At 39.8% G+C, this 27,617-nt stretch overlaps 1 protein-coding gene across 2 annotated transcripts in view; it reads left to right on the forward strand.

Moving 5' to 3' along the window:
* ELAVL4 (ELAV like RNA binding protein 4) overlaps positions 1 to 27,617 on the forward strand; it is a 61,508-nt gene that overhangs the window by 15,566 nt on the left and 18,325 nt on the right. For both annotated transcript variants that reach the window (XM_082766570.1, XM_082766571.1), the window contains exons 2-3: positions 3,700 to 3,940; positions 26,057 to 26,160. In XM_082766570.1, the coding sequence (XP_082622696.1) occupies positions 3,700 to 3,940; positions 26,057 to 26,160 (345 nt within the window). The remainder of the gene's footprint in view (positions 1 to 3,699; positions 3,941 to 26,056; positions 26,161 to 27,617) is intronic.

Genomic DNA, 27,617 nt, shown 5'->3' on the forward strand with positions numbered 1-27,617 from the left:
AAAGGTAGATTTATAGCCTCCTTTCATACTTTTTTTGTAATTTAATTGCAGCACAGTATTCTTTTTATAAAACAATAAAATAATGTTATTACCAGTAATTAAAGCATAATCAGAAGGAGCTCCTGGAAACTCAGTATCAATTTCAGAAATGTCCATATTGTGATAATAGTATTGAATTAACAATCTAAATCTTAGTGTTATAAATCAGAAAAAAAGTGAGTGGCATGTTAAAAATCTACCCTCTGAATAAATAATGTAGTTACTCTTATGTAATGTGCTGACTGATGTGGGATCAACAACATCTTAATATTACACACTCATCAACCATCAGTGTCCTTGTGAATGCATGTTGAACTCCGAACAGTTTGAGGTGGATGTGTAGGGGAGAAGACAATGCTCAAAGAAAGGGACTGGGACTTAACCTTTTTGTTACCATTAAGTCTTTACTAATAAAAATCAGTATGTACTGCTGAAACATTACTCCTTTGAGACCACAAGAATTCATGCTCTGGTACTTACCTGTTTTTACACAGAAATCACTATGCACAGACTTAAAAATTATTCAGTAAAAAAAAAATAAACCTTTCTAGTAAGTCTTAACAATTTTTCTCTATCAATATTTCTTACATAGAAAATCAATTTTTAGTAACCTACAATTTTGTAATAATTTGAAGGTCAAGTAAGTGATTTTTTTTCCTTTCTACTATTGAATATCTAATAATTAGGAAAACCTAATTGGAGCTGAGTAAGTAACTAGGAAGAAAACCTGGTACATGGTACAACACAGATTTATGCCAGGGTACTCAGAAATACTATACTAGTATATATTTGTTCAAGAACAGGCTTTTTCTGAGCAGCTTACGTCTAATATTCAGTATTTGTTAAATATCTTAGTTAAATTGTATTTATTTGCATGGAGTGGAAGGTGAGCATGTTTAAAATGCAACCAAAAAGAGTTTGCAAAATGCTTAAGTAGGACACCAGCCAGCTTTGAATTTTGTTTGCTTAAACAGACTTCTTTTTAAAAGATCATGGGGTTTTGTTTATTGTGGGAAACTGTATGTAGCTTTTGTTCCCGTTGCTAATAATAGGTGATGTACCTTTCTCATTGAATTGTGCTGAAGTCCTGCTTCTGCTGTAACTGAAACCAGGTACAGTATTTAGTTTGCTTTAGAAGGGCAGGACCAGTCCCCAGAATTGCAGTTTGTGTTGCTTTTATAATAGAAATGATCTGATCAGCTGACTTAAATACACAGCTGCAGTTAACCGTATCAGCTGTCTTCCTGTCACCTTCTGACTGTACCTTGTTAATTGCGAGGTTTTCACTGGCAAAGAGAATGGCGTTTGAACACAGACATTAGAGGAAAATATGCACTGTCCTGCTGGAGCACCTGGTGTGGAAGCTACTATATGAAATGGAGAAGGGGTGAAAATTTGATACAGCATATGAAATAATCACCTTCAGCCAAAAGGCAATGACAGCGTGGTGGTGGTGGTCAGCGGTGCAGGACAAGCCGTAGTGCTGGAGCAGGCCTGATCCCGTGTGGTGGCGGCCTCCATCTTCTGCTTGGCTCAAGGGAGGGATGCCAGGCTTCATACCACAAGGGTGGTGCTCAGGGAAAACCTGAACTGGATTTCTTTTGTTTTAATTAAACTGATACGGTATATATGAGCATGCTAAGCAGTGCCTCACAGGATGAGTGTTACCCTTACAGTGAGGAGAGCATACCCGGGCAGCAGGTTATTAGCGAGCTTAGGATTGGAGTTAGTGTCTGCTGTAAGGCTGGGGATGCGGAGATCAAAAGATTATCTTCCAGATGGACTCCTGAGCTAAACAGATTTAGTAGCATCCAAAGGACTTAGTATGTGTGAGTAAATACATGTATGAAATCGGATTGTAAGAGGGAATGTGGCTAATAGCGGGTGAGACAGAAGGCCCTGAACGCTGAGTGCGTGGGGTTGGTGCTGCCTCACGGAAGGTGTAGGTGATGGTGCTTGGCTGGCCAGATTGGCAGTGGGCTTGCTGACTGCTTCCAGGAGGTTACTGTTCCTGGGGAATTTGTGTTCAAAAGGATTCGGCTTTGTGGCTGAAGGCCTTTCTGTTGCTACACAATGTGGCAAGGTTTATTTTTTATTTGGAAATTGCTATGCCAAGTAGGTAATTCTGGGTCAAATAATCAAAAATAATAGTAATTCAAAACTTGTTTCAATTGATTAAAAAGGGGGGTTATTCTATAAATGAAGCTTTAAAGCAACACCAAAGCATTTCAATTTTAAAGAGAAAACACCACTGACCGGCATATAAGCTATTTAGAAACTTAACCTGTGATGCAGTTAATTTTAGAACAGGCTCCTCTGTTTCAGTGTCATCCCCCCCAAACTACAAGCCTAATTTGTTGCAATATGTACCTCCCTGGCTTTAAAAAAGAAAGCTAATTAAGTCATGAGTGATTATAATAATTACAGGATGAGACGAGCGCAAGGCTCAGTGTCGGTCGCTCTCTGCTGTGCCCATCCCTGCAGTGCACCTTCCTGTGGCTCCAGCCTGTACCATCGTCTGTCAGTCCATTGTTGTCTGTCTGTCCTGTCCTAGGGATGGGCTTTGACAGATGCCAGTGCAGCTGCACTAGTGCCAATCTTACAGCAGACAGCAAAAGCTGCCATTTGCATTGCTTTGGTTCATCCATATCTGTTATTAGGTGCCCTCCCGTGGGCAGCCCCAGACAGCCTGGGCGCTGTAAGACAGGTACTTGGGCAGTGCCCAGGCTCTTGGTGCTCTTCATCGACATCTCTGCAGCGTTGTGTTGTAGACTTTGGTTCTCTGGTCCGTACCCTGCAGACATCTGCATCCATGCGGCAGGGAGCACTGGTGACAATAGGGCCACTGTCACACGTCTGCTTTGCTGGGATGGGTTCTTGCATGATGTTTTGGAAAAATCGGAGTACAAATCTGAGTATCTTTGGTGAAAATCAGAGTTCCGTGTTTCAAGATAGAACCACTTGTTAAAATTCTAGTCTGTGCCTGATAAGCTTTCTGATTAAACCTTTCTGGTTCCAGTAAATATCTAAAGACCTTTGTATCTTGGAAGATTGCGAATTCAGGGCTTTATTATTTAAAGAGGTGTCAGTTCGTTAGCGAAAAAAATAACTGGAGAATATAGGTCATCATTGGAACCAGGAAGTGTTATGTCTTGGGACACAAAGTTTATTAACCCAAGGCAGTCCAAATGACAACACTTTGCAGATTGACTGTGCCTGGTTAATGTTGTTGTCATTGCACTCTGTGATACCGTTATTAAATAGGTAAAATATTTTACCTTTTCATATAGAGCCATACACTTAGTTAATCTGATTTAATGGAACTATAATTTTAATTATGATTATTACCTTAAATTATAATTAAATTTATGTGGTTTAAATATACATTTGTGAAAATGGCTGTGTGATGAAAGCAGAAATCAGCTTCGCATTAACAAAAAAGAAGGGTTTTTTAAACTGCATCTTAGTATATGCTCACAGCCAAAGACTAGCATGACCTACTTTGCAACAATAACAGAGGAATCAAGCAGGGTTTTTTGTTGAAGTATCTAAATTGGCCATGAATGCTACCTACTCATTCATTTGTAAGTATCTTTAAAAATAGCAATTGTATCTATGAAACTTAAGGCTTTTTTCTCTTTTCCTCTTATTTTGATTTAGATAATTAGCACCATGGAGCCTCAGGTGTCGAATGGCCCTACTTCCAATACAACCAATGGACCCTCCAGCAACAGTAGAAACTGCCCTTCCCCCATGCAGACGGGGGCTGCCACAGATGACAGCAAAACCAACCTCATAGTCAACTATTTACCCCAGAACATGACCCAGGAGGAGTTCAGGAGCCTCTTTGGGAGCATCGGTGAAATAGAATCCTGCAAGCTCGTGAGAGACAAAATCACAGGTAAGCTCTCGAGCATTGTTCACCTTCACATACATCAGGGTCAGTTTACATTTAGGGTCAGTGAAATCCCAGTGCTTATGTTACAAGTGCTTAGCATGGGACTTACTGCAAATATCACAGTAAATTTCTTCATGTGGTAGGCCTGCAGTTTTCAGTGATGCACATCAGATCTAGAACAACTCTAAGAGAAGCCTTGTGTTTCTAGCCTGTGCACAGAAATGAGAGGAGGAACAAACATTACCAGTGTGCATGTACATGCTTCCTATGCAACTTCTTGCAGCAGAGCTCAGACAGTGATACTGCATTCCTGATCATTCACAGAATGGCAGAGCATAGTCTAAATCGCAAACTGACAGTTCGTAACTTTGATTATTTCTTTTGAACCTTATCGTCCTTCATGAAACTTCTGCCTGTTAGCAACACTTCAAAGTCACGATGGCTGTGTCCCTCACAGCCCACTTATCATTTCTTTCTGGAGCAGTAGTGGTCTGTAGTTGGGGGCCACTGCTCTCAATTTCTTTTGGATGCTTGTGGATGTTGGTTAATGTTAGCCTTGTTCCCTGAAGACACCTTAATTTGTGAAGACCCCTTCCTGCATGACATGGCACCCATTTGTAGGTGTCGTCAAAATGAGAGAAGTTTCCTATTACAGATCTTATCCCAATCTCAAAGAGGGGAGAGGTGTCTGCACCATCACTAAAGGTGTGGACAGGTGCCAGTGTGCCTAATGTGCTCTGTATCTTTGCTGCCACAACCAGGAAATCACTGATGCACGAGACAACAGCAGGATGAGCAATGACTTTTTATAGCTTGCTTTATAGGTTAGTTTTATAGGCTGTGTGTCTACTCGCACTGTAGGTGGGGAACAGCTGAAATTTCACTGCTGTTCAGTGCATCACCAGTGTTATGTTTAGCATAAAGAAAAGCAGCAGCCTCGGGAAGTGAAGGGTTCCAGAACAGGAGCCATCTCTTCTCAAGGATGCACTCCAGGCAGCTTGGGTGTGCATTCTGTGGGAAAGGGGCACTGTGCAAAGATAAGGAATTTGAAAGACAAGTCTTCATACCTACTTCTGTAATAGCCTGGCAGCTGTTTTATTGGCAGCATTAGGAAGATCTGCTTAGTGCTTTTAAACATGCAATGTTTCTTTTTTATTTACTTCCTGACATACAGCAATGTTCTTGTTTAACGCAAGGCACATAATAAATGGCAGTAGCCCCAGGGCAGCTCAAGTCCTCAGAAGTGTAGTCCAGCAGAGCTTTCTTCTTGCACGTTGACCATGATGTATCTATTTCAATATATTTTCTGATTGGGACGCAGCTTCGGGGGTATGGAAAAAAACAGATTGAAAAATGGAGTTGACTTTTTATTTATTCTTCACTTTTTTTTTTTTTTACTTAAAAGAAAAATCGGTCATAGTCATCCCTCTCCAAAAATTTCCATGTGAAGAGCTGAAGCTCTTCACTCTTACAAGCCTAGCTGACTCAATATCTCAATATGACATACTGTCCTTGATACCTGCTACCAGACTAGGTCCATATATTTTTTTTTTTCTTTTCAGTTTGAATATGATCTTAGAAATTGAACCGTAGGTTACTTCAGTTATTTCAGATGGAACTGAACAACTAACCCTTGTCTGCAAAAGTCTAGTGTGCCTAGCTTGAGTTTTGAACCTACGAGGTCCTATGTTTCAGTAGCTTTTTTTTTCTTCCCATATGCCTTAAATTCATGGGGATTTACTTGAAATAAAACATCGAGATTTCATATATTCTGTGTTCTCATGTAGAATTGGCAGCCTTTGTAAGTGGAACCATTACTTCATCTGCTAGGAACAGCGTTCTTCTTGTTCCATTTTATCTCTGGGCTTTTGTCTCTGTATTTGAAGATGTGAGAAATTGCCTATATGATCTTACAGACATATTCTTGGGTAGTTTTTGCCTATATTTCTTATTTCCATACCAAGTGCATAAATGGTTATGATCGGTAAAATATTTCATAACTATTCTTCTAAAATAAAAAATGCTTTGAGGTCACCACCCCTAAATGATTTCGGAGCCTGCATGTTTTAAGAAGTGATGCAAGCAGATAAGAACCAAACCAAGGAAAAAAACAATTGTCCTCCAAAGTCTCTGTGCCATTTATTTTTGCAAACAACTTAATCTGTTAAAGCTTCAGGCCTATTATCAAGGTATTGTGCAACATTACTACATTTCAGGGTATGTGTTCCTCACTCTAAATTGGAGTTACTAAATTGAATGGAGTTGTCAGCCAGAAGCAGTTAATAATCTTTTGATGGTCTTAGAACATGAGGAGTAATAAAATGGAAATGTACTGAGGTCATACCCAACTCATCTTCCAGGGTCATAATGTAAGTGAGGCTTATTGGATTTCATGTTTGTTTGTTTTGCATTTTGGGGGTTGGGGCTGGCAAAGCATGTTAGCAGGCTGTTACAGGAATGACCACCTTTTCAGGGTTCTTTGCTTCTTTTCCTTATTAAAAATCACTGTAGATTTATTTAACAGTAAAGTTGTGTCGCAGAAAAATAGCGTTCTTAAGCTATTTGAGCTGAGATGGTGGAGGTCTGAAACAATTAGTTTTGTTTTGTCTGCTTTTGAATTTTTCATTGTTCAGAAATTCTTTTAATAAATCACAGCGAAGTGTATGCTGTTTTGTGCTGCTAAACAAATGTTTCAGCATCTGTTTAGAGGCATAGAAAAGGTCACAGACCAAATCATCATGTTAAATAGCTAGCCTGGCAAAACCATATTAGACAAACCTTGAATGTATTTCAGAGGCTGGACTGAATCCTTTACATGAACCAGTTAAATTCTATATTCCCTGCCCTGCTATGCAGGTGTGCAGATCTTGTGAAATGTTTAGGCTCTCAAAAATACTTTCTCAAGGATTTCAAAGCTAAGCAGAGTCTGTTAAATATATAGGATCCCTCTGAGAGAATTTGATCTGAACTGTTTTATTTTTCAAATGGATTAAACATTATATGTCAGCAGTAATCACCTGCTCCAAGTCTTTTTGCAGGTCTTTTAGAACAGTAGCAGGGTTTTTTTAAGAAAATTGATTCGTGATGTTACCCCTCGCTTTGGAAAGACACATGTTTAAACAAGCATATTCCTTTACTAAAAAAAATATGCTAATTTGGTAGTACACCGTACTGAGTTGAATAGGAATGACAGCTTCTAAGACAGCCTTTAATTTGGTATTCAAAACCAAAATTGTAAACTTCGGTTTTGTTTGGTAGCTTCTCAGAACAGGCAGGATATACAGTAGCATTTTTAAAAGATGCTAATGACTTGAAAGAGGAGATAGAAGTCAGGCATACATTTTAATTATGGGGGAGGGGCTGCAATAGAAAAATGTTTTTTTTTGCTGCAGAGATTTTAAGGTAATGAGACAAGGAAAAACAGACTGAAGATAGTTGCCTTCATTTGGCAGGGGTGTTTAATAAAAGCAGAACTTGTGGTTGTAAAGTGTGCTTATTAAATTCTTCATTTACACTACCTAATTAATTCTAGCATTTTAAATTAACAGTGAAACTGGTCCCTGCTGTACCATTTCATAGCTACAGCATATTTCGTCCAACAACCCAGTTGTTCAGGTTTAATCAGCTGCTCTCAAAAAAAATGAGGAGAAGGAATTTGAGTTTTAGAAAAAACTAAATGACACAAACATTTTAGAACAGTTTTAGATGAAAGGAGATGACTTTACGGAGGAGGACTATGTCTTCAGATGGATGCGAGGCTCAGTTCTTACAAGTGACGTTAAACTGTATAGCACTGCAGATGCACTCCATTTCTTCTTTTGCCCAAAGAAAGCTAGTAATAAATCTCACTGACTTAAGCTGAGGAAGGGAACAGCTTGAATTCATTAGAAAATTTTCAGAGGAGAAATGCTGAGCTTCTTCTGTCAAAAGATTGAACAAAAGATATAGTCAGCATAGTGGCCATCAGAAGCATTGTGATTGCTGCTGGCCAAGCGCATTGTCCTTGTTGACTAAATTTGCAGGTGGGGAAAAGAGGACGCCTGTTATAAACTTAATTGGTTTGGTAACCTGATCCGAGCTATTTAGAATTACACTTCTGTTTCTCTATAGCTTACACAAATTTGTAGCCCCTGATCTTCAAATAAGCACTATCTAAAATTTTTGGATCTCAAATATTTCATACCTTATAAAAATCTTTCATACCTTAAAATGATCCGGGCACGCTGTAAAGCAGAATATTTATTGATACAGGATTTCTGTGCATCACTTAACATATGACAGTTTGCATATTCCTGCTGTGTGGTGCAATTTGATGTTCTTTGCATGCATAATCAGGAACTTCATTGCTCTTCTCCCCAAAAAGCAACTGTTTTAAATTGTTCCTTTTGAATTCCTTTATGATTATACACAAAGATTTACATCTTTCATTTTCATTTCAAGTAATTATGACAGGACTGATATAGACTTGAATTAAGATTGTAGTTCAGAAATAATGGTGGCATCGTAAATGTAATATAAATATTGATGATCCCAGTGAAAAGGCAGAAAAGACAAACAATCTACTTAAAGCAGTAGCATCTGTGTGTTAGGGTGTTATGGAAGAGAAAAAGTACTGACTGCCTGTAGTCCTGTTTAGAAGTAATGGATTGTCTGTCCGTTCCTTACTCTCCGGGTGTTGAACCACATCATCCCAGAACCAGAAGCTAGCAAAATGTCGGAATGAGAAACAGTGCAGCATTATGAGAGTGCAGGAGGAGTCTTCCATGTGAGCAGTGTTCATTGTGTGCTTCTCCAGGCACCAGGCAATTCCTAGCCTGCAGTGGTGGATGCTCTGCCTCTGCTCCCAGCAAGCTGAAAATGTACCCGTTTTGCTCCAGAATTATATCTGTGAAGGGTGAAGCTGGCATCTTCTGTCCCTGTGTATTAAAAATTATTTCTTCCTAGCTCTGTGCATAAGAAGTGGCTTACCAATATGCACTAAGAGGTACTGCTGTGAAAAATCATGGCACAGATATTTATTTAACCAAGCGTAGGCGGTGAATGGTGCTGAACTGGTGGTTCTGTCTGGACTGTTCTGTTCAGAGGTTGCTTATCTGGTCCCTTCTGAAATCTGGGGCCTGTTTAAGTAGTCTTAATTTCAGCATCCAGAATCAGTGGCTGTTTCTGAGAGCCTTGCCTGGAGGAGGTCTGTATCCTCAGGAGAAGCCATTAATTGGCACTGCAAACTGTGGCAGTGACCCTAGGAGGCAGGAGGGAAGAAAGCCAGGTATAATCATGTTGCCTAACAGTAAGGCTCTCCAGGAGGGAAGCTTTTGAGTCTGACAAAGTGTGCAGTAGCAAGAAAATGCTACTTAATCTTACCTTAGTAAACCAACCTCTTCTAGTATTGGCCCGCTGCTTGCAGCAGGCAACAGCTAAGCTTTATTTCAATGTGAGATTTTGCTGTCTGATAGTGTAGATGGGAGAGAGGTCACAGTGCCCGTCTTGGGATCAAGAGGGGACTCTGAAAGCTCCAAAACCAAAATCATAATGAAAAGTTGCAAAGCAAAATCAAGATTAATGGTTAAATTTAAATCCATGAAAGAGGTCTTGAGGTGAAAAAAATCCATGAAAGAGGCCTTGAGGTAATACAGTTCATGACAATAGGTAACAGATGGTGAAGTCTATATTTGAAAGCCCCAAGTTGAAAATTGCAGAGTTATTAGTAAAATTGTATTTCTTTATCATTGGGGGAATATCTATTTTTTCATTCAAAAGAAATAGTTATTTATGTTCAGAAACTGCAGACAGAACATTTATTCACTGAAAATTTCACGTACAAAGACTGTCAGTGTTTTCTATAAGTTTCTGAGAATTCGGTAAAAGAGTATACCAAAAAATCCTTCCTGTTGGGAAGGAAAACTTAAGTGTACGACCCATCCGCAGATAAGTATAGCTCACTGTGAAACCCAGCTTTAAGTTACCCAGTCCGAAGTGGTTAACTCTAATCTGGGTACAAACTACTTCTATGTTTGATGTCCTATTCACTGGTGGTACTCTGAAAGTTCCTTCCATTTTCAGGTATTACTGGTTCCAGCGGTTTTGCCCACTCAAAATTAAACATTAAACAGATAGGATTATAGAATGTAGGGATTATGTTAGATAAGATTTATAAAATGTTTAGAAAGTATGTAAACTCATGCCTCATGGCATAAGCCTGCCTAATAAGAGGGTTTATGAGAGAAATACCTTGTAGAGGTAGTTTATTCCCTTCTTGACTTGGAAGGGGTTTTTTTGTACTTCTCTGAGGCAGTGATAACTAGTCACTGATCTCTGTTCACTTATTTGGTACAGATCTTGTTAGACTAGTCTCAGCATCAAAAGCAATTGCTTTGCTCCAGTGGTAGACGAGAATTAACAGAATCCTTCAGAATAGAAAAGCACTTAGGTACTGTGGTATTCACCATTTACGAAGTGAATACAATTCTGATGTTTAATTCCTTTTGCATTTAAAGGCAGTATTTAGTAGCACATGCACAGAAAGTATGGCTGGATATGAAATGCCTGCAAGTATTTTCCTGTATTTCACTTCCTTGAAAGCTCAGACTTATTTCCTGAAATACAGGTAGAAGAATAGATGGTGCTGGCTCTGCATATCTATATAGATGGGGTGGGTGTGTATACACATGAGTGCTTTTAGCTGGAAAATAATGCTAAATTCAGTGACTTACCTTTGGTTGTTCAGGAATTGACTTGCAGATTGGTCTCACTGTACTTAAGTAAATACAGGAGACTTGTATGAGTGGTATTTTGAGTTGAGTCCATGGTCAAAATGCAGTGAGGAAGGAGTGGTCAGATACAGTAGTGTAACTGCAGCTGAAAGTCAAGTGCCCAGAAAACAAGAAGTCTTGCAATAACGTGTTCTGGAGCTGAAAAAGGAAGAGTCTTTCCGTGAATCAGATAGAATACAGAGCATGCTTTAATTTGATTATAATCCTTTTGTTTGGTAATTCCAATTGTGTGTGAAAGATTAAAAAATAGATGGTAAAACAGATGTGTCAGTCTTTTTTAAACCTAAAATCTAGAATTATTTTTTAAGTCTAAATATGTGGTTCTGAATGTCATTAAAGATTTTGAATAAGTTGATCTTAATTTGGTGGCCTAGTTATTTTATTTTTATAGCTTCTTATTTCCTAAAGTACATTCACTTCTTGAGCAAAGAACCTAATTTCAATGTCACGTATCCTTTTGTAAGGGCTGCAGATTGAAGATGATCACCAAATATTGATCATCTAAATCAGTGTTTGCATTAAGTACCTGAACTAAATTCATTAGCACTGTGGGGTAAGGAACATAGGAATAGTAATGAGTGCCTTAGTGGATTTCTAAAATGTTTGCTATGATTTGATGTCTCTTCTAAATGCAGAGGAAAAAGATTGAATTTGCATCCGTCACTTTCTTTATTGCCTCTCTGCAGTTGTCTGGTGCGTTTTCTGCACAGGCAAACAAAAGAATTTTGATTTCTTGATTATTTGGAGAAAAAAAGCAATTGGAGTGTTGGGGCAAATAGGCAGAAAGCAAGAAGGCATGACCCTTGGTGCTAAGAAAAATCTTTCTAATTAACTTTGTAGCAGTTTCAATTCTGAGACCTGTTCTGGAGTGCATTAAAAGCATTTAATGCATATTTAGTGTATCCTTCACAGTTTAACTTCACAGTTTTGAGTAAGTAGCATTACCTTCCCATCGAGTTTAATGAGGAAGGTATGGCTTTCTCAACAGCATAAGCACACCTACAGGTCTGAATCTGACCTCCAGATAGATGGCTACTTATGAGGCTTTTCAGTGCATCTGCTGACATAGCCTGAGATGTTTTCAGCTCTTTGTGTCTGTGTGAAGATCATCTACCATGAAAGAGCCAGCTGAAATAGATCTGTTGGTGGAGCCCTCTGTTTGATGACAGTCCATCCTTGCCTCCAGCATTTTGCCCCTTTTCTAACCCATTGTGCCCCTCTATCTGGAAGCACAGAGCCTGGAGTCCCTTGTCCCTAACACTTCCTTTTCTTTCGTTTTAGCCCAAGGAGGACAAAGACAAAGGGGAGGAAAGGAAAGTTCCAGGAAAGCACTGGGAGATTGGCAGCAGTTTCTACTAGCAATGCTGAGGCAGGGCCTTTTGTGGCAGCAGTAGACAGCGTTTGAGGAGATACCTCACCTTTCAGGGCACTAAGGTTGGCTTTACCAGCATTTCATCTGTTCACTTCTACTCAAGACCTGCCCTTCAACAGAGCTGTGCTGCAGCTGTTACCCCTGCCCATCTCCCTAGTTCTCTTGCTAGACAACTTGTTCAAAAACAAAAACTACCTGTACAAAACCACTCTAAATGGTGTTGAAATTGGCTTAGCTCCTGCTCTCTATTTTCCAAGACTCTGCTTTTTACTAACACTGGTAGGAGTTTCTTCTTGGCTATAAGATGGTGTTTTATACATTTGTGACCAGGATTATTTAACCTACCTGCAATAGTTTTTTCTCAGACTTGGTGAGCCAGAAAGTACTTGCCGCTTTCTGTTGCAGAGCTGATTCATCATGATTTGATCATCATGATATGACTACTTAGAGTGCAGGTGCTTTTTCCCACAGCCAGAAGAGCCCTGCAAGATCTCCTTCACCTCAGCTTCTGGAAATAGTCACCCTGAGACCTTCCAATCCAGATTGGGATCTTCTGCCTATGGGAGTCTGCATCTTCAGCTTTCTCATCCTCTTCTTTGTATCTTCTGCTAGCCCAGTTTACATGTACAACATGAAAGATGAAGCAAACTGCCTCTTCAGACTCCATCCACTCAGACGCCATCCATCAGATATTTGCTTTTGGAGTCTTCTCTGATTTTGGAATACCCTGTGTCTGACTTGAGTGAGGACCCATTTATGTGATCAAGCTAACCTGTTTACCCCATGCTTCTCAAGTGAGGGGCCCTCTGCAGAAGGTAGCATTCCTTTTGGGATATCTGCTCAATGGAGGCCTTGACATGCTTTACATCCTTTCCTTCTCTTTTGCTCGCAGAAAACTTCAGTGGTTCAAACTCAATGCTTTGAAACTTAGGATATCATCTTAATTTGACTTACGGCTAAGAGGGGTTAATTTCTAATCAAGTTATGTCATTATCTACAATAATACATTGGAAAGGAGGATTTACCGCTGTTCTCTACACCTGCGCATCCTTAATGGTACAAAACCATCTTTTCTCATTCTTAAAGGATAGTTTCTCTTGCTAGCTGAATCGGATGTCCAGCAACTTCTGTGTGCAGCTCAACAGCAGTCTTGTGATTGTAGTCAGTGCCAATAACACTCAGTAATCCATTGTCTATTTGAAGTTGCTCTGATGCTTGTCAGCTGACAAAAGCCAAGCATGTCTTTGGGTTTCTCGAGACTCCTTATTCACATCCTTCTCTCCTAGAACAGTCCTTGATAAATAAGGGCATTGCAGCCTCTGACTTAAACTACAGATGGTAAAGCCCAAGTCTTGTTCAGGCCTTGGGGTATCTCTGCCTGCTATTTCAGGTTTTGCTGAGATACAAGGCTTCAGATCGCTGTGGTTCCATGGTCTCAGGGTCCTTCTTTTCACCGTGAGACTTTGAATCTAAGAAGGAAAAATGCAGAGAAAGTAGAAGAAAGACTTGGACTTCTGTGATGTGATGCTGTTTCTTTGCCTCTGCTCACCAGCTCTGTTTTGGCTGACTCACTACTTTGGTTTGTTGGACATGTTCACCTTGAGCAGGATTTGTCACTGACTTTGCAGGTGTTTCTGCTTATGTTCCCCCCTAGGAGTTTCAGCACAAGTTACTGATCTGCAGGTGCTGCTGAAGGCAGGATATTGGAGTAGGCAGACCTCTGCTCTGACCCAGTACTGCAGTTCTTATGGCTCTCACAGCATCTGTTTAATCAGTGGAATATATCAGCTTGAAGAAAAAAAACTGAACTCTCATTATTTTTATTCATAAGAGCCCAGAATATTTATTCAATTAGATGTTTTTTAAGGGGTGTTGCAAAAGCAGATGGATGAAAAGCTGTATCATGCTCACCTGCAAGCAAACAAATGGCAGCATCCCCAGTATGATTAATTGTTGCTGTTCTGGAGGGGCTGCTGTTTCTGCAGTAAAAGGTGTAGTGTCCCTGCTGTCCTGAACAGATAGTCCATGTTTGCACATGCGTTAAAGCACCTGAAATTAGCTATCAGCAGGCTTCTTGCTACGGCATCCTATAATGCCTTCCTCTTCCTTAGGATGCTGTTGGTTAGATGTACGGGGTGGTTTTACTTTCCCTGTTGGGAGGATGGTAGGTAGGGCAGGGTAAGATAGGACATAGCAAGGAAGAAGTATACTCCAGCAGTTCCTTTTTTAGATTCCTCTGTTCTCCTATTCTCCTACATGCTGTATCTGTGTCATTTCTATTTACCCATGCATCTCTCTTCCCCATTTCTCTACTTCATTTTTTTCTGCTCTGGAAGTTTCAGTCTTAAACAACCCCAGTCCCTAATGTGAACAGCTCTGGAGCCAGACTGATAGAGCATTTGCCCTGGTGCTTTCTACTGCATTGGAATAGCTGATTTGTTATCTGGATGTTATCTGTAGGATTATGGTACGTACTTGCTCCAGGTTAAGTACTTTGCTGAACTGAAAACAAAAGGAAGGAGAAAAATGTTTGTATCCCCCATGCTTACCCACCTACATGTTTAACATTGAAAGCTAATGTCTCCTTACTGAAGTCATGTATTGAAATCTATACCATATTCTGTGGTGGTCAGCCAGCAAGAACAGCTTGTAGTCGTGATATCCACACCTGGTATGTCTAGTGCCACATAAATAGACATATAGAAGAAGCTATTGACTGATACAGACAGCGTGCCACCTCTAAAAAAGGAAAAGGTTTGCTTTTCAGTCTGGGGAAAATTAAGTGATGAATGTGTTCCTTCTAATATAATTCTAATATTCTTGAGAACAGTATGTTGAAACCTGCATTTTAGACCAAAAAAGGCAATTACTGAGAACTGGCTGCCTTTTCAATGAAATCATCGATAAATTTAACAGGTAGAACTAGTTGGTATATGCACACAACGAAGTCATAATGTTTCCTGCTTTAAGCAGTTTGCTTTTCATTACTTCTATTACCTGCAAGTATCTATGTAGAATACTGTAACCACTTGAAACACCTTGGGAAAAAAAACCTTTCATTTTAAAGTTCTTGAAAGGTCTGCTTTAAAACTGAAGCAAATTTAAGTAGACTTGCTACAGTCCAAGTACTTACAGATAGCAAAATCTTATAGATAGTGCATTTTGGAACATGATGAAGTAGCTTTACTTTTCTCAGCATCTTTCCAGATGCTATGTGAAGTAATCTACGTAAATCTAACTATTATGGATTAACCTTTTTAGATGTCAGGTTGCAGCTTTTATTTATGTTTTCGCTGATCAGATTAAAAATGCTGCAGACACAGGTTGTGTTGTTAATATTAAATTTTGTATTCCGGTCTGTAATAAATGACTTTCCTCTGTGCATTGGAAAAACTGGTTAGTAGAGCTTAAAGAGTTTAATTAGTGGGCTGTTTGAGACAGAATAGGTATTCTGAGTCATTGTTCAGAATTACTGTGAGATTTCTTAGCGTTGTGGTGGCTTTTGTTTTTTGTTGTTTGACAGTCTATTTAGGTACAAAACCCTAAACATTGGTGAATTAAATCATTTAATGACAAAACTACCAAGGTGTTTTGAACTTTCAGTCACCCGGGTCTCATGTATTGCTGCTGCATTTTATGTCCTACATAATATTCCTGTTTTGCAAAACGTTATTTTCCCTTTGGTTTTATGTGCCTCTGCCACTTCCTTAAGACTTCAGCATTATGGCTGTTATTTCCACACAAAATGCTCCCAAGCCTGAAGATTCACTGCATGTTTCAACTGTGCCTTTTCTTTCCTGATTCCTCCGGTTACGTAGCTCCTCTATGGGAGAGCATGTTCTTGCCTTCTAACAAAAATCTCTCCTGTAAACTGAGTTCTGTGTCTTAAGGCAGGATGTCCTTAGTGCTGTTCCAATTGTCATGAAAGTTGGAAACTTGTTCCGTGACTGGTCCGTGTCATGGTTCTCTACTGTCCTTCCTCTCCGCACCATCCCACCACTCGCTGCCATTGCCTTTTACAGCAGCAGGTTTTCACCTAGACTTGGCCTCTGGATGCCAGACATCACCATTTCGTGCACATGCACAATGTGGTAGGATCATGGTACTCTGGAGACAGTGCACCTCTGCTTGAGACCTGACCAGTGAAAAGTCAGTTCTGCTACCAGTTCCTGCCCCCTTGCTCAGTATTAAGTTTCTGAGTTGCCATCCACTCTGTTCTCGAATTCAGAGAACAGCTTCTGGAATGGAATGCAGGAGGGAAGATGCATTTGCTGTTATGAAGCATGTACCTTTGACTGCCTGGTTCTTCCTCCTTTTATCTTAGGTTTTGGACCATAAAATCTGGATTTTCTTGGTGTTATGTGTAAGAGAAATTAACATGCTTCTAGTATTTCCTCTCCAGTCATAATTTTTACATACTTGAAACATCTGTAGGCTTTTGCATTTTTAGTCACTGTTGAACCAAGGGATAGTATTTACTTGTTTTTATGCTGGACACTTCTAATCTTGCATCTTAAGTTGTTCTCCAGCCTTAAGTCATTTTTTATTTAAATATGATTTAAATTTAAATTGAAAATTTAAAAACTGATTTAAAAATGCTGGTAACTGACTCTTGTCTTTAGTTTGTTGCTTTGTCTCTCATCTCCAATACACTTGTGATTGCAGTGGAGTGTAGCTAGATCTATTTCTTTTAGTGTGCCACTGGTCCAGCAGTGTCTAGCCTCTCTCCGTGATGTGACAACAGCCTATTTTGGATGTGGAAGGCTTCCTACCATAAATGACATATATCATCTAATTCAGTGACTCCTTTAATTGCTGTTGCAAATTTCTTTCCACACTGCTGCTTCCCATTTTTTGCGTTGATCTGTTTTTCACTTTTTTCCTAAGTATGTTTTCACTTCTTACTGAATATTGTTATAATTTAGCCTGCACACTTCTGTATTATTCTGTTCAATTCGTCCCTTCTTCAGTATTGAATGTACTGTTTGGGATAGATAAGTCATGGCTGCTGCTTGTCCATTCATGCCTGTCTCCAGAACAGTGGATTTTTATAGTACAGTCCCTGTTCTGTTCGGGGACAAAGCGGGGAGGAGTGCAGCCTTGCTCTTCTCAGAACAGCTGCTAATTCAGAGGCTGTGCGCTCCTTAAAGGAAGGCAGAGGAGAAGATAAAAAAAAAAAAAAAAGGGAAGCAGGAGATGTCAACTCAGGGGAGAAAATCCAAATATTTGTTCAGAAATCGAAGTCCAGTTGTCCTGTGTGTCAGGAGCAGTGGCTTCTGAAAACACACTTAATCAGCTGCTTGCAGTACTATGAATGCACCCGTGCTTAAAATCCATTTTTACATTTAAAGAAACTTGATAAAAACAGGAAAACAACAAAAGAGGCTAATATATTCTACAGCATGAAATGTGTGCGTTGTTTACAAGATATCTCGAGCCCAGCACAACGCACAAAAGCACTGACGTCCAATAATAAGGTTACTGTCTTGGAAGGGGGGAATACAGCTTTAGCTTCCTGTTCTGCTAAATGCTAGTCCATCCATGGTCCAAGTTCTCCGTGAAGATCTCGATGTCTTTCAGTTTCTATTCTCTGAAGTAGGAATAAAAGTACTTTCCTGAAAGTGGTGTTTGTGTTGGAAAGGTGCGTTATAGAGATAAAAATGCTTCCATGCTACTGTAATGGGAACCACAGAGGACTCCAGTCAAGTCAGCAGCATCTGTCTCAAACTGACACTTAAGCTTTGCATGCAGATTAGTCCAAGTCCTCAAGTACAGTAATTACACAGCTGACTTCGTTAGAAATCTGTATAGAAGCAGGTAAGAGCAAGGTTGTTTTTCAGATGAGATGCAGAATATCTGAAATGCTACAAATGCTAGGATCCTTTAAAAATACTTTTAAGGCACTATTTGCAAGAGTAGGCATGTTTTATATCGCTGTTGCAGTCAAGTTTAAAACAGTAATTGTGTTTTCGAAAGCCCTCTTGAAATTTCAGTGGGAGCAGGGTTTTTGGAAGGATCTAGTAGTGGTGCCTAGACAGTAGTAGGCCCTGTCAAAACATGCTCCATTTCGTGTTTTCTGGAAGGACATGTAGGGTTCAGAATGAAAATGAACCTCATATACCTCAATGAACACCATTTTGATGTCTAATTTTGAAGAATGCCAACTATTGTCAATTGGTATTTAACTTCCATAAGAGCTGCTGCTTCAGCAGCACCTCTGAAAATCAAGACATGAAATGACTTTGTCTAGCATTAAGGGATTTGTCAGAACTACGAGAGGACAGAACTGCTGTTTTAATCTTCGCTGGCACTGCCTGGTGAAATCAAGTTTTCTAACTTGGCAGGGTGTTAGCTGAGTGACCTTGTTTTCTGTTGTGGGGAGTTTGCAGTTGCTTTTTTTGGGTTATGCAGGCTCAGTTTCATTTTTTGAGGTCACTATATTCAGGGCCCAGTAGTTATCTTCCAAATGGAGCCAAGGTTCAGGTAGGTACAGTAGTAGTTAAAGCAGTCAAACAATTACTGTGTTCATAGGATTGTTTTCACATTTTGGGCACCACTTCTTTCCTTTCCCTTTTACTCTTCGAGTCCTGTTGTCATGGTATCTGGCACTTCCCATTCAGATATTAAAACTGAGTGAGTGGTGTCTGTACGTCTGGTTCATTTTCCCTCATATCTTCTCCCTGAGGGAGAGCTTTACGTGGGATGTAGCACACCGTTTGCAAGGGCTTCCTTTGGGGGATTTCAGTCGTGTAGCAGTGTGCTGGTTGGTGAAGGCCTGGTGCAGAGGAAGCCCCTTCCTCTGGGGCTGGGCCTGTGAAGCCCTCAGTGCACAGAGCTCCCAGGAGTGTGTGTGACTCCTTACTGAACCTGTCACACACACACCCCCCAAAAAAAAACTTGTCTCCAGGACAAACAAGCTTTTATCTGGGTCTCTTTGGCTTTGCCAGGGTTAAGGCAGTGATGGAAACTTTCTCCCTACAGATCTATAGGGAGGGCCCAGCTTTGCTATTTGGGGATGAGGGCTTTGAGGCCTTAGGGGAATCGTTTCCTGAGGGATCTTCTCCTTTCTGAGCAGGGCAGCATGTGTGTGTTCACAGGTGTTCTAGCTAGATCTTAGGCTAGATCTTAGGCTTCAGCCTATGTAGCAGACAGGTTTTCCATGAAGGTTTGGGTTAAATTTTGCTTGCTTATTTATTCCAAAAACTCCAACTCCAAATGTCATTTTTGTCTGTTGCAAGGGTTTTTCCCATGCGAATATAGAACCTGCCTTTCCTCTCTGCCTTTAGAAAAAGCATCTACTGGTACTTGAATTTTGCTCATAACTGTTTTCAACCAAGCAGCCCTATTTATTCTTAGCTATAGGTGCACTGTAGCATCAAGGCACATCTGAGGTTCTAGGCTGGATTGTATTAAATGCAGCTAACCTAATCTAGAAGAGCATCTCTTTGAAAGAATTCTAACTTTAAGAGACTGTATATTTTTCCCTTAATTCTTACAAAAGTGATAGCTGTATTGTGATGGGGGGAGATGCTTTCTCTTCATAGACAACATTTCTTGAACAAATCCTAGTCAGTGCAAACAAAGCATCTGTATTAGTTCTAAATAAACTGTAGACTAGATGGGTACTATGACAGTTCTGCACTAAGCACAGAACAAGTTGCTTTCATAACTGAATTACAACAAGCTAATGGTGATGGCCTTACTTTGACCATCTGGTCTGAGCAGGGCTGTGTGCTGAGGTTACTTCCCTCCTGTTTTGCTTCTGTGACTGCAGTGTGCATTTCTGGGGTGACAGCAGGTCTTTCTCCTTCATAAAGTGATGAGGAATGAGTAAGGCTGGTGGTATTGTTACAGAAAAGCATCAGCCCTATGATTAGATTGCATTTTCTGATACTCTGAATTTTCTCTACTTAGTTTACCTTCTTTTTTAGGTAAACAGCTTTATTTGTTGGTAACTGTCATAGAAATTTAAAAAAAAAAAAAAAGCAATTCACTTGACCTTCTTTGTACATCTTAAATACATCCTCTCAGTGGTATTTATGTAACCTTCTCTGAAAGCCCCTGCTTCATAGAGCTTTTCATATGAGTCGTAGTCATTCTTTGTCCTTCCAGGAACGTGTTTAAAACACTTCTGAAATGGTTTGGAGGCTTCCAAGGTTGTGCTTTGAAACAGGGCTACCAGCTGGAGTGGGACTTGCCTTGAACATCAGAGTCTCATCTTACGCTCTTCTTTAGAAGATGGAAAGTGGTAGACTTCGCTGTGGAATCTCACTTGATTGCTTCTCTTGCTATACTTCTGTAGACAGTATTTTTAGGAACATCCCTAATTAAGAGTCATGGGAGAAGGTTCAAGAGCATGCGTAGACATGCATGCATGAAGTTGCATGTAGGCTGTGCTCAAGTGTTTCAATTGACATGTTCACCCTGGCAGCAGTTTCTTCCCTAAATGTTGGTTGAGGTTTAAATGGGTGAAAATTGGAGCTGGAAGCCCTGGAGAATTCATGGTGAGTGTTTTATCCTTTGGTCCCAAACCCAGAGTGACTGAAGGCTGCTGTTACAGTCTGACGGCTTCTGCCTGGCTAATATGAGATGAGCTGTCAGACTTGGCCTAGTTCTAGAGGAAGATACCGTGTCACAAAGAAAAGCATCAGCACTCAGTGGCGGTCGTGTTATGGCTGTCAGATGGGCAGCTTTAATTAGGTTTTATATTTGGGCAAAAGACAACAAGACTACAATTTGAGTTACTATTGTCACTGTCCCATTCTCATGAGTAACTCTTTGTAGTGGGGACCATAGTTTTAATGTGACTTTGCAATCTGTGGTACAGACATTATTTAAAAAAAAAAAATAATGTATGTCAGGTGAATACTGTTACAGTGCTATTAAGGTTCATCTTGACCTTTTCTGATCAGGCAGACTGATGCCCATCACCTTTCAGTTGATCAGTTGAGAGTTTCAGTTGTAGTCATTCCCATGGCTCTTCTCTTCACCATCTCCAAGGCATCAGTGTTCATGATACACGAAGCTCCATGCCCAGGCCTGGTGTACAGCAGCTAAGTATGCAGCTAGTTCCGATACAGTGATTTTTGTTTTTTTCCTCCATTGAAATGCATGTTTTAAGCCATGAAGCATCACTTAATCCTTTTGGCAGCATTATAAGCTTGATGTGGTTGATTATCTATCACCATATATTTGAGTTCTTCACTAGTAATATAAGTCCATGTTTGGAAAATATGCTGCGGTTCTTGGTTTGTAGGGATGTAATCTTGGGTGTGTGCTACCTAAAGGGATGTAGTTACTTGGAGCAGTTTGCTGAGGAGCTTAAATTGCTTTGTCCTCTTGGATCATTTCCTGTCACCCCGTTCTTCTGCTGTCGGCAATATTCGCCTCTTCTGGTTATTTCCTATTCACAATTCCCAGTTTGAGGTATGTCAGCTGACTTTTAATCCATTTAATGTGTACCATGTTAATTTTTAGTCAATTAATAAGCAGTACCAAATCAAGTGCTTTATAGAAGACCAAGTCTATCAATGCTATTACATCGACATTCTTAAAATTTATAAGTCAAACTTGTAATCTCATCAAGAAGGATGTCAGTTTAGTTTGACAGAATCTATTTTCCATAGAGCTAATTTGATTGACATTGATTATATTACCCGTCTCTAATTCTTTATTATTAGAGTCCAGTATCGAATATTCTGTAATTTTGTCTTGCTCAGCATTAGGCTGATGGACCTGTAATTACTTGGGTTATCCAGTCCTCTCTTCTTGAATTTCAGTGCAAAAATTTTTCCTTCAAGCTCCTGGAATTTGCTCGGTGCTTTAAGAATTACTAAAAATCACAAGGGAGCTGTTTGCCCTTTACTTTTGAGGGCTATTCTGTGCAGGTAGTCCAGATCATCTCATTTAAATGTATACAATGCTAGGAGCTATTGTTTAATGTCCACCTGAGTTACTAGTTAGTACTTCATGCACTTTAGTTATACACCAAGCTCTCTGCTATATTACTCTTACTATCCATTGGTGAGTGAAAGTATCTTTTCCCCTGTAGCCTTTAAAAAAGATGAAAAGTTGTTGTTTTTTTATTCTGAATATTCTAAACTTTGCTAGTCAGATACTTCTCTGGGTTCATTTCTCTCTTTTCTGAGGATTTTTGTTATAATTTATATTGCCATCTGTTTCCTCTTCATCTCTTAAGTATGGAATTGGCTCAAGCAGACTGGCTTATAGAGCGAGGCAGGTACAGGACTTGAACTGGCACAGCCTATTTTATAGTTGCATGTTTTGGGGTGTGTGATTAAATGTTGTAAACATGATATGTTTTCCTGCATTCCTTATCTTGGTTCTTTTTAATCTTACGGTTTTCAAGTCCGAAATGGAGCCTTTGAAAATATGAAATATGTACATTACAAGCTTGGACTTGTCTTTGTGTGTTTGGGTTTTTTGTCTGTTTGTACTAAGTTGGTCAAAACATGTTCATTTTTTATCCTGTTATCACTAACTTGTAGACCTGTTTCTTTACCAAATTGTAGGAGGTCTCCTGCACATTTTCTTCAAATTACACAAAACATTCTGAAAGAGCAATGGTATTAGTGCTACAAAAAGGTGGTGTTTTAAGATCATCTAGAAATATCTCTTGCCTACTGTACTGAATCACAGCATGCGATGACCTATTAGATTCCAAATAACAGAAAATATTTACTATTTACGGTGCTGTTCCTGGGAAGTGTAGCATGGGAATGAACTTCAGTGTCTGTGTGGCATCCCACTGAGAGGTCCAGCTGCTTGCTTCGTGTTGCCAGATTGCGTCCAAAGAAATGTTACCCTTTTCGAGTGCATGCAATAAGAGTACATGAGGGGGGAATGCACTGAAAGTTAGTATTTCTTCACTGAATTCTGGAACAAATGCTTTCCTTTCTCTCCCAGTAACAATTTTTAGCTCTTTCACATCTAGAGTCTGTTCTGTCTGACATAAGGTGTGTTGCTCTCGAGAGTAATTTGAAAATAATATTTTTAGCTGGATATATCTTTTTTTGTTGCTGCTTAGCAGTAAATGTTTAGCACGCTATAACTTTATGATGTCTGCCAGCAGTCGTAAAGCTTTTTCATAAAATATTTTTTTTTGTTCTGGGTTTATTTTCTTTTCAATTTTCAAGGTTGGGGGTAGGGGAAAACAACACCTGTCTTCATTAAACATCGGCATTTAGGGGAGATGCACTGCATATTGAGTACCTAAGAACAAAAAGTAAACCAAGAGATCTTTCTGAACTGACACGCTCTTAACAGAAAGATTTTATTCCCTTCAGCTTCACCGGTACAAAGTGAAGCATATGGCAACACACAGCAACAGGAATTTGCTAATTGAAGCAACGGCACCAGGACTTCAGCAGGCTGCAAAGGGTGTAGGGTTTGGATTTTTTTTTTATTGTAAGCTTTCTTTAATGAACAGAAATTCAGTCTTCAGAATGCTGAATAGATTCATCCTGGTTTTGTTTAAGAATGTAATACAGCCATTATTGCAATTAATGTATTTGATACGAAATCACAACTAATACCTTCTGGATCACAAACTTTCAGTTCTGTCAAGTGTTAGATATTTCAGTGTTCATGAGTATATACTGTAAAGATTAAGTCATCTCCACGTACCTGTTACTATAAGCAGAACTCATGACAATGTCATTGTTTTCTTCATGCATGCCTGCAGAACTTGGCTTGCAAACAGCTTTGTTAGTGTTGGTACTCCTTATCCTCCACCTTGGAGAGAGGATTTTGTAGTTGGTAGGGAGAATCGGAGATGGTGATACCTGAGTAACTTGAACAATGTGACTGGAGAAGTCCAAGGAAATGAGTCAAATTTTTTCCCGTTTTCCTGTAATTAAGAATCCTCTATTTTAGAGGCTGGTCTGTCCCTGCACCTTGGGAATAGCAGTGTCAGGACATCGAAGCTTGTGTTCAGACAGGCTGATGTAAGTCCCAGTGCCTCACTGCTACTCGTAGTAGCTGCATACCTCTGAAGGTCAGTACACAGTGCAGGAGGTCAGGGTATCCAGGCCCTGATCCTTGCCTCTGCCTCCCTTTGTCTCCCACCAAACGGGGTTAGTCTCCTAGAGAATGGCTCCCTTCTCCCTAGGACTGTTCCGAACAAAATACACAAAGGATGTGGTTAAGTTCAGCTGTGCAGGAGTGGGGCTGTATAAAGTATCCTAGGTAGAGGAGGGGGAAGGCATAGCAGGAGAAGCATCTTTACCCTATTTCTGCTCAGTCAGACTCCAGTGCTTCCTTGGTTAATGTCGTGTAACTCGGGTAAGAATAGCTTTGCTGGGGTTAATTCAGCTCTCCAGGAGAACTGGGTATGTTTTTATACTGCGGTCTGAAGTTAAATTGATTGGATGGAATTGCTCCCTCGATATATTGTAGTTTGAAACAGCCATTTCGTACCCAAACGCCTGCATGTGGGCATTTTAGGAATGAACTGCAGTGTTTCCATGGATTTTTAAGGTATTCCATAGCATAGTTAGCAGCTTTTAGTGCTTTGATCTGATTTTGTAAGACAGAAGTGCTCCCTGTATTTGTGTTACTGCAAACACTGTATTTTTGGTGGTGTCTGAGAAAGACAGATGCTTTTTTGTAGTCCAGGAGACAAAGAAACAAAGCCTTGTGCTGGGGAGGGAGGCAGGATCCGTGCCTCCGGGGTACATCAAGGCACTTCATGTGCAGCTGCTTTCACAACCTTGGCTTTCTCCTGGTGAGAAGGAGCTGGGTCACTGTTCATTGCTGCTGTGGATAGAAATCTCCTGGCAGGCCATGTTCACAAGTGCTGCCATCCTCCTCAGGAAGGATTTTTCAGATTTTCCTGCTCGCTGCCTGCTCACAGGATCACTTGCATCCCCTGCACATCCGTGCCTAGAGGGGCATGAGCAGCAGCGTGGTCGAGGTGCAGGAGACACTGCCTGCCTGCTTCCTTTTGGAGTAAGATGATCTCTGTTTATGTACTTCTATGTACGTGTACCCTAAGGGGAAAAAAAAAAGTGACTCCTGTTTTTTCTGAACATGCACCTCCTCCTGAATTTATTTTGTAAGAGGAAGGATGGGGGAAGCTGTGGTCTCTCACATAGCATTAATAGAACCAATGCTGCAAAACTGGTACTTGGGATTTGGGAAAACCTGCCTTTTCAGTACAGGCTTTCTTAGAGCATTTGGAAATGCGCAGCTTTGTCCCTGCTCTGTGTGAATGAAGAGCGGTGGCGCTGCTTAGCGCCGTGTTATTACCAGTTATTAACCAGGTCTCTTCTTTTACTGCAAACACAGATCTTGCTAGCAAACCAGAAGCTGTTGAAATGATTTTGGCTGCTGAAGTGGGCTCCTGCCATCCCATGCGCAGCAGCAGTTGTTGTGCTGTTTTGCTTTTGCCGTCATCTCTAATACACTGAGGAAAGCTTTAATGCAATCTCCTATCCTAGTGCAATTTGAGCTGTCCTTTCTCCTCCCATTTCCTGACTGCTCACAGAGCAATAAAACCAGATAGAAAGGTGGCTGTCTTTCTCAGTCAGCTGCTTTAAGGTTCATGTTCAAACATTGTTCCATAACTTTTGCATTTTAAACACCTATGGATTTGTTTATAAACAGTGGCAAGATTGTGTGTTTATTTCTAAGCAGTGACCTCGTTCCTGTTCTGGCAAGTCAAGCAGTTATATTTATTGGGAGCTCGGCACAAAACTATTATGTAATTCTGATGTCAAGCCTTGTACACTTTTCAGTAAACTCTCTTGGAGAAGCATGGAGGTTTGCTTCATTTTGTTTTTAAAGTAGGATCTTCAGAAAAACAGTTCTTAACGGTGGGAAGCCAATGTAAAAATTTAAGATAATGAAACGGGGAAGAATGGCATAAAGACCATAGGGGAAAGCAGTGATGAAAGGAGCTTGAAAGTGTTTACAAAAAGTACTAAGTCCTTTTTTCTTCGTTTTTTGTTTTAACAGGGCAGAGTTTAGGATATGGATTTGTTAACTACATTGATCCAAAGGATGCAGAGAAAGCCATTAACACTTTAAATGGACTCAGACTCCAGACCAAAACCATAAAGGTAAGATAATGCAGAAAGCCTCTTGCTCAATTTGGAAGAGGAGAAAGTAGTTGAAACAGTTTCTGGCAGTTTCATTACTACTTTAATCACCTATTGCAAAGGGCATTCAGCCACAGTCTCCTTGAAACAGCAGAAGACAAATCTCTCCTTCTCTAAAATTAAAACCCTTCTCTAAAACTGAAACTGTTGTTAAGGTGGGGGAAGTAACAGAAAGCTCCTTAAAATGTTGCAGTAGGACTTCTATTTAGAATAAAATAGCCACAGTGATACAGTTATTCATAAACAGGTATAAAATACAGGACCATATATTCATAAATTACATGTTTTCCTGTGTTTTAATGGGAAGTACCTTGACGAGGAATCATTCTTCAGTGATACTCATGTCACTATCAGGATGAGGTATTGAAAGTACACTTCTCAAGTTAGACTGTTATTTAAAAAAAACTCCATTTCCCCATGCTTAGTTTGATTTATTCTTTTAAAAACTGGAGGGATTAGAGATCCCACTGAAGTCTCTCATTTCATTGTTGTAATAGACCATTAGTTATTCAACAACCTTTTTTAGTGGTCTCACAAGAAAAGCAAATTTCTACAGTCACGTTTGTTGCTGCATGGCTGATGAAGCTTTTTTTAAAGAAGCTTATAGAAGGTTTCTACATTCTGAATTCTAAAAAATAGTACAGCTTAAGGAATGTAAATGAAAAAACTGAAGAGGAACAAACAGCAAATCTGACTCAAATTATGTGAAAAGGCTTCGATTATTTAAGATTGCTGGCCTTTGATGCTTCATTTTGTATTTCAAAGCAAAAAATGTTACAGAATATAAAAATAGAATTTTTGCTTTTGAAAGCATCTGTATAAAACTTGACATTTGTGTCTTGTCGAAGATACTGTGTCATCAGTACTTAGTTGTACTTACCTTTTTATTACTAAAGATTGTTGTTTTTTTTTCCTGAAGGCAAAATTATTTGAATTCTCTTGCATCTCTAAGGACCATTTCAAGCAATTTTTTCCTGGTCAGACCCTCTGCTCCTGCCTAGTCGGAGTTGAGGGTTAGGAGTGGAACAGTTACAAGGACCACGTAAAAAGGGCTACTTCCAAGCATTCCTTACACCAGACAGGTTCATCCCATAGATGTGTATGTGGGCCATGCATCTAAATGCTCACAGTATGATTTTGTACAGTTAAATAAAGAAAAATTCAGAGGAACATGTACAGCAAAAGAAGCAGAATCTAATGTCTTATCTGCTGCTGCAGGTGGAAATACAGCACTTGGACTCGGCAGTTTCTGCTTACGGTTAAAAGTTGAGCAGTAAGTTGCTCTCGAGAGTATTTTTGTTGTCAGGAAAAAATACAGTATTTGGAAACTACTTGCCTATCTCTTAAATGCATTTTAAAAAATTCTCTAGAACTTTAAAAAACCTAAATGAAGCGTTGCATTAAAAACTGATCTGTAC

The sequence above is a fragment of the Aythya marila genome (assembly GCF_965140915.1).
Source record: "Aythya marila genome assembly, chromosome: 8".
NCBI lineage: Eukaryota > Metazoa > Chordata > Aves > Anseriformes > Anatidae > Aythya > Aythya marila.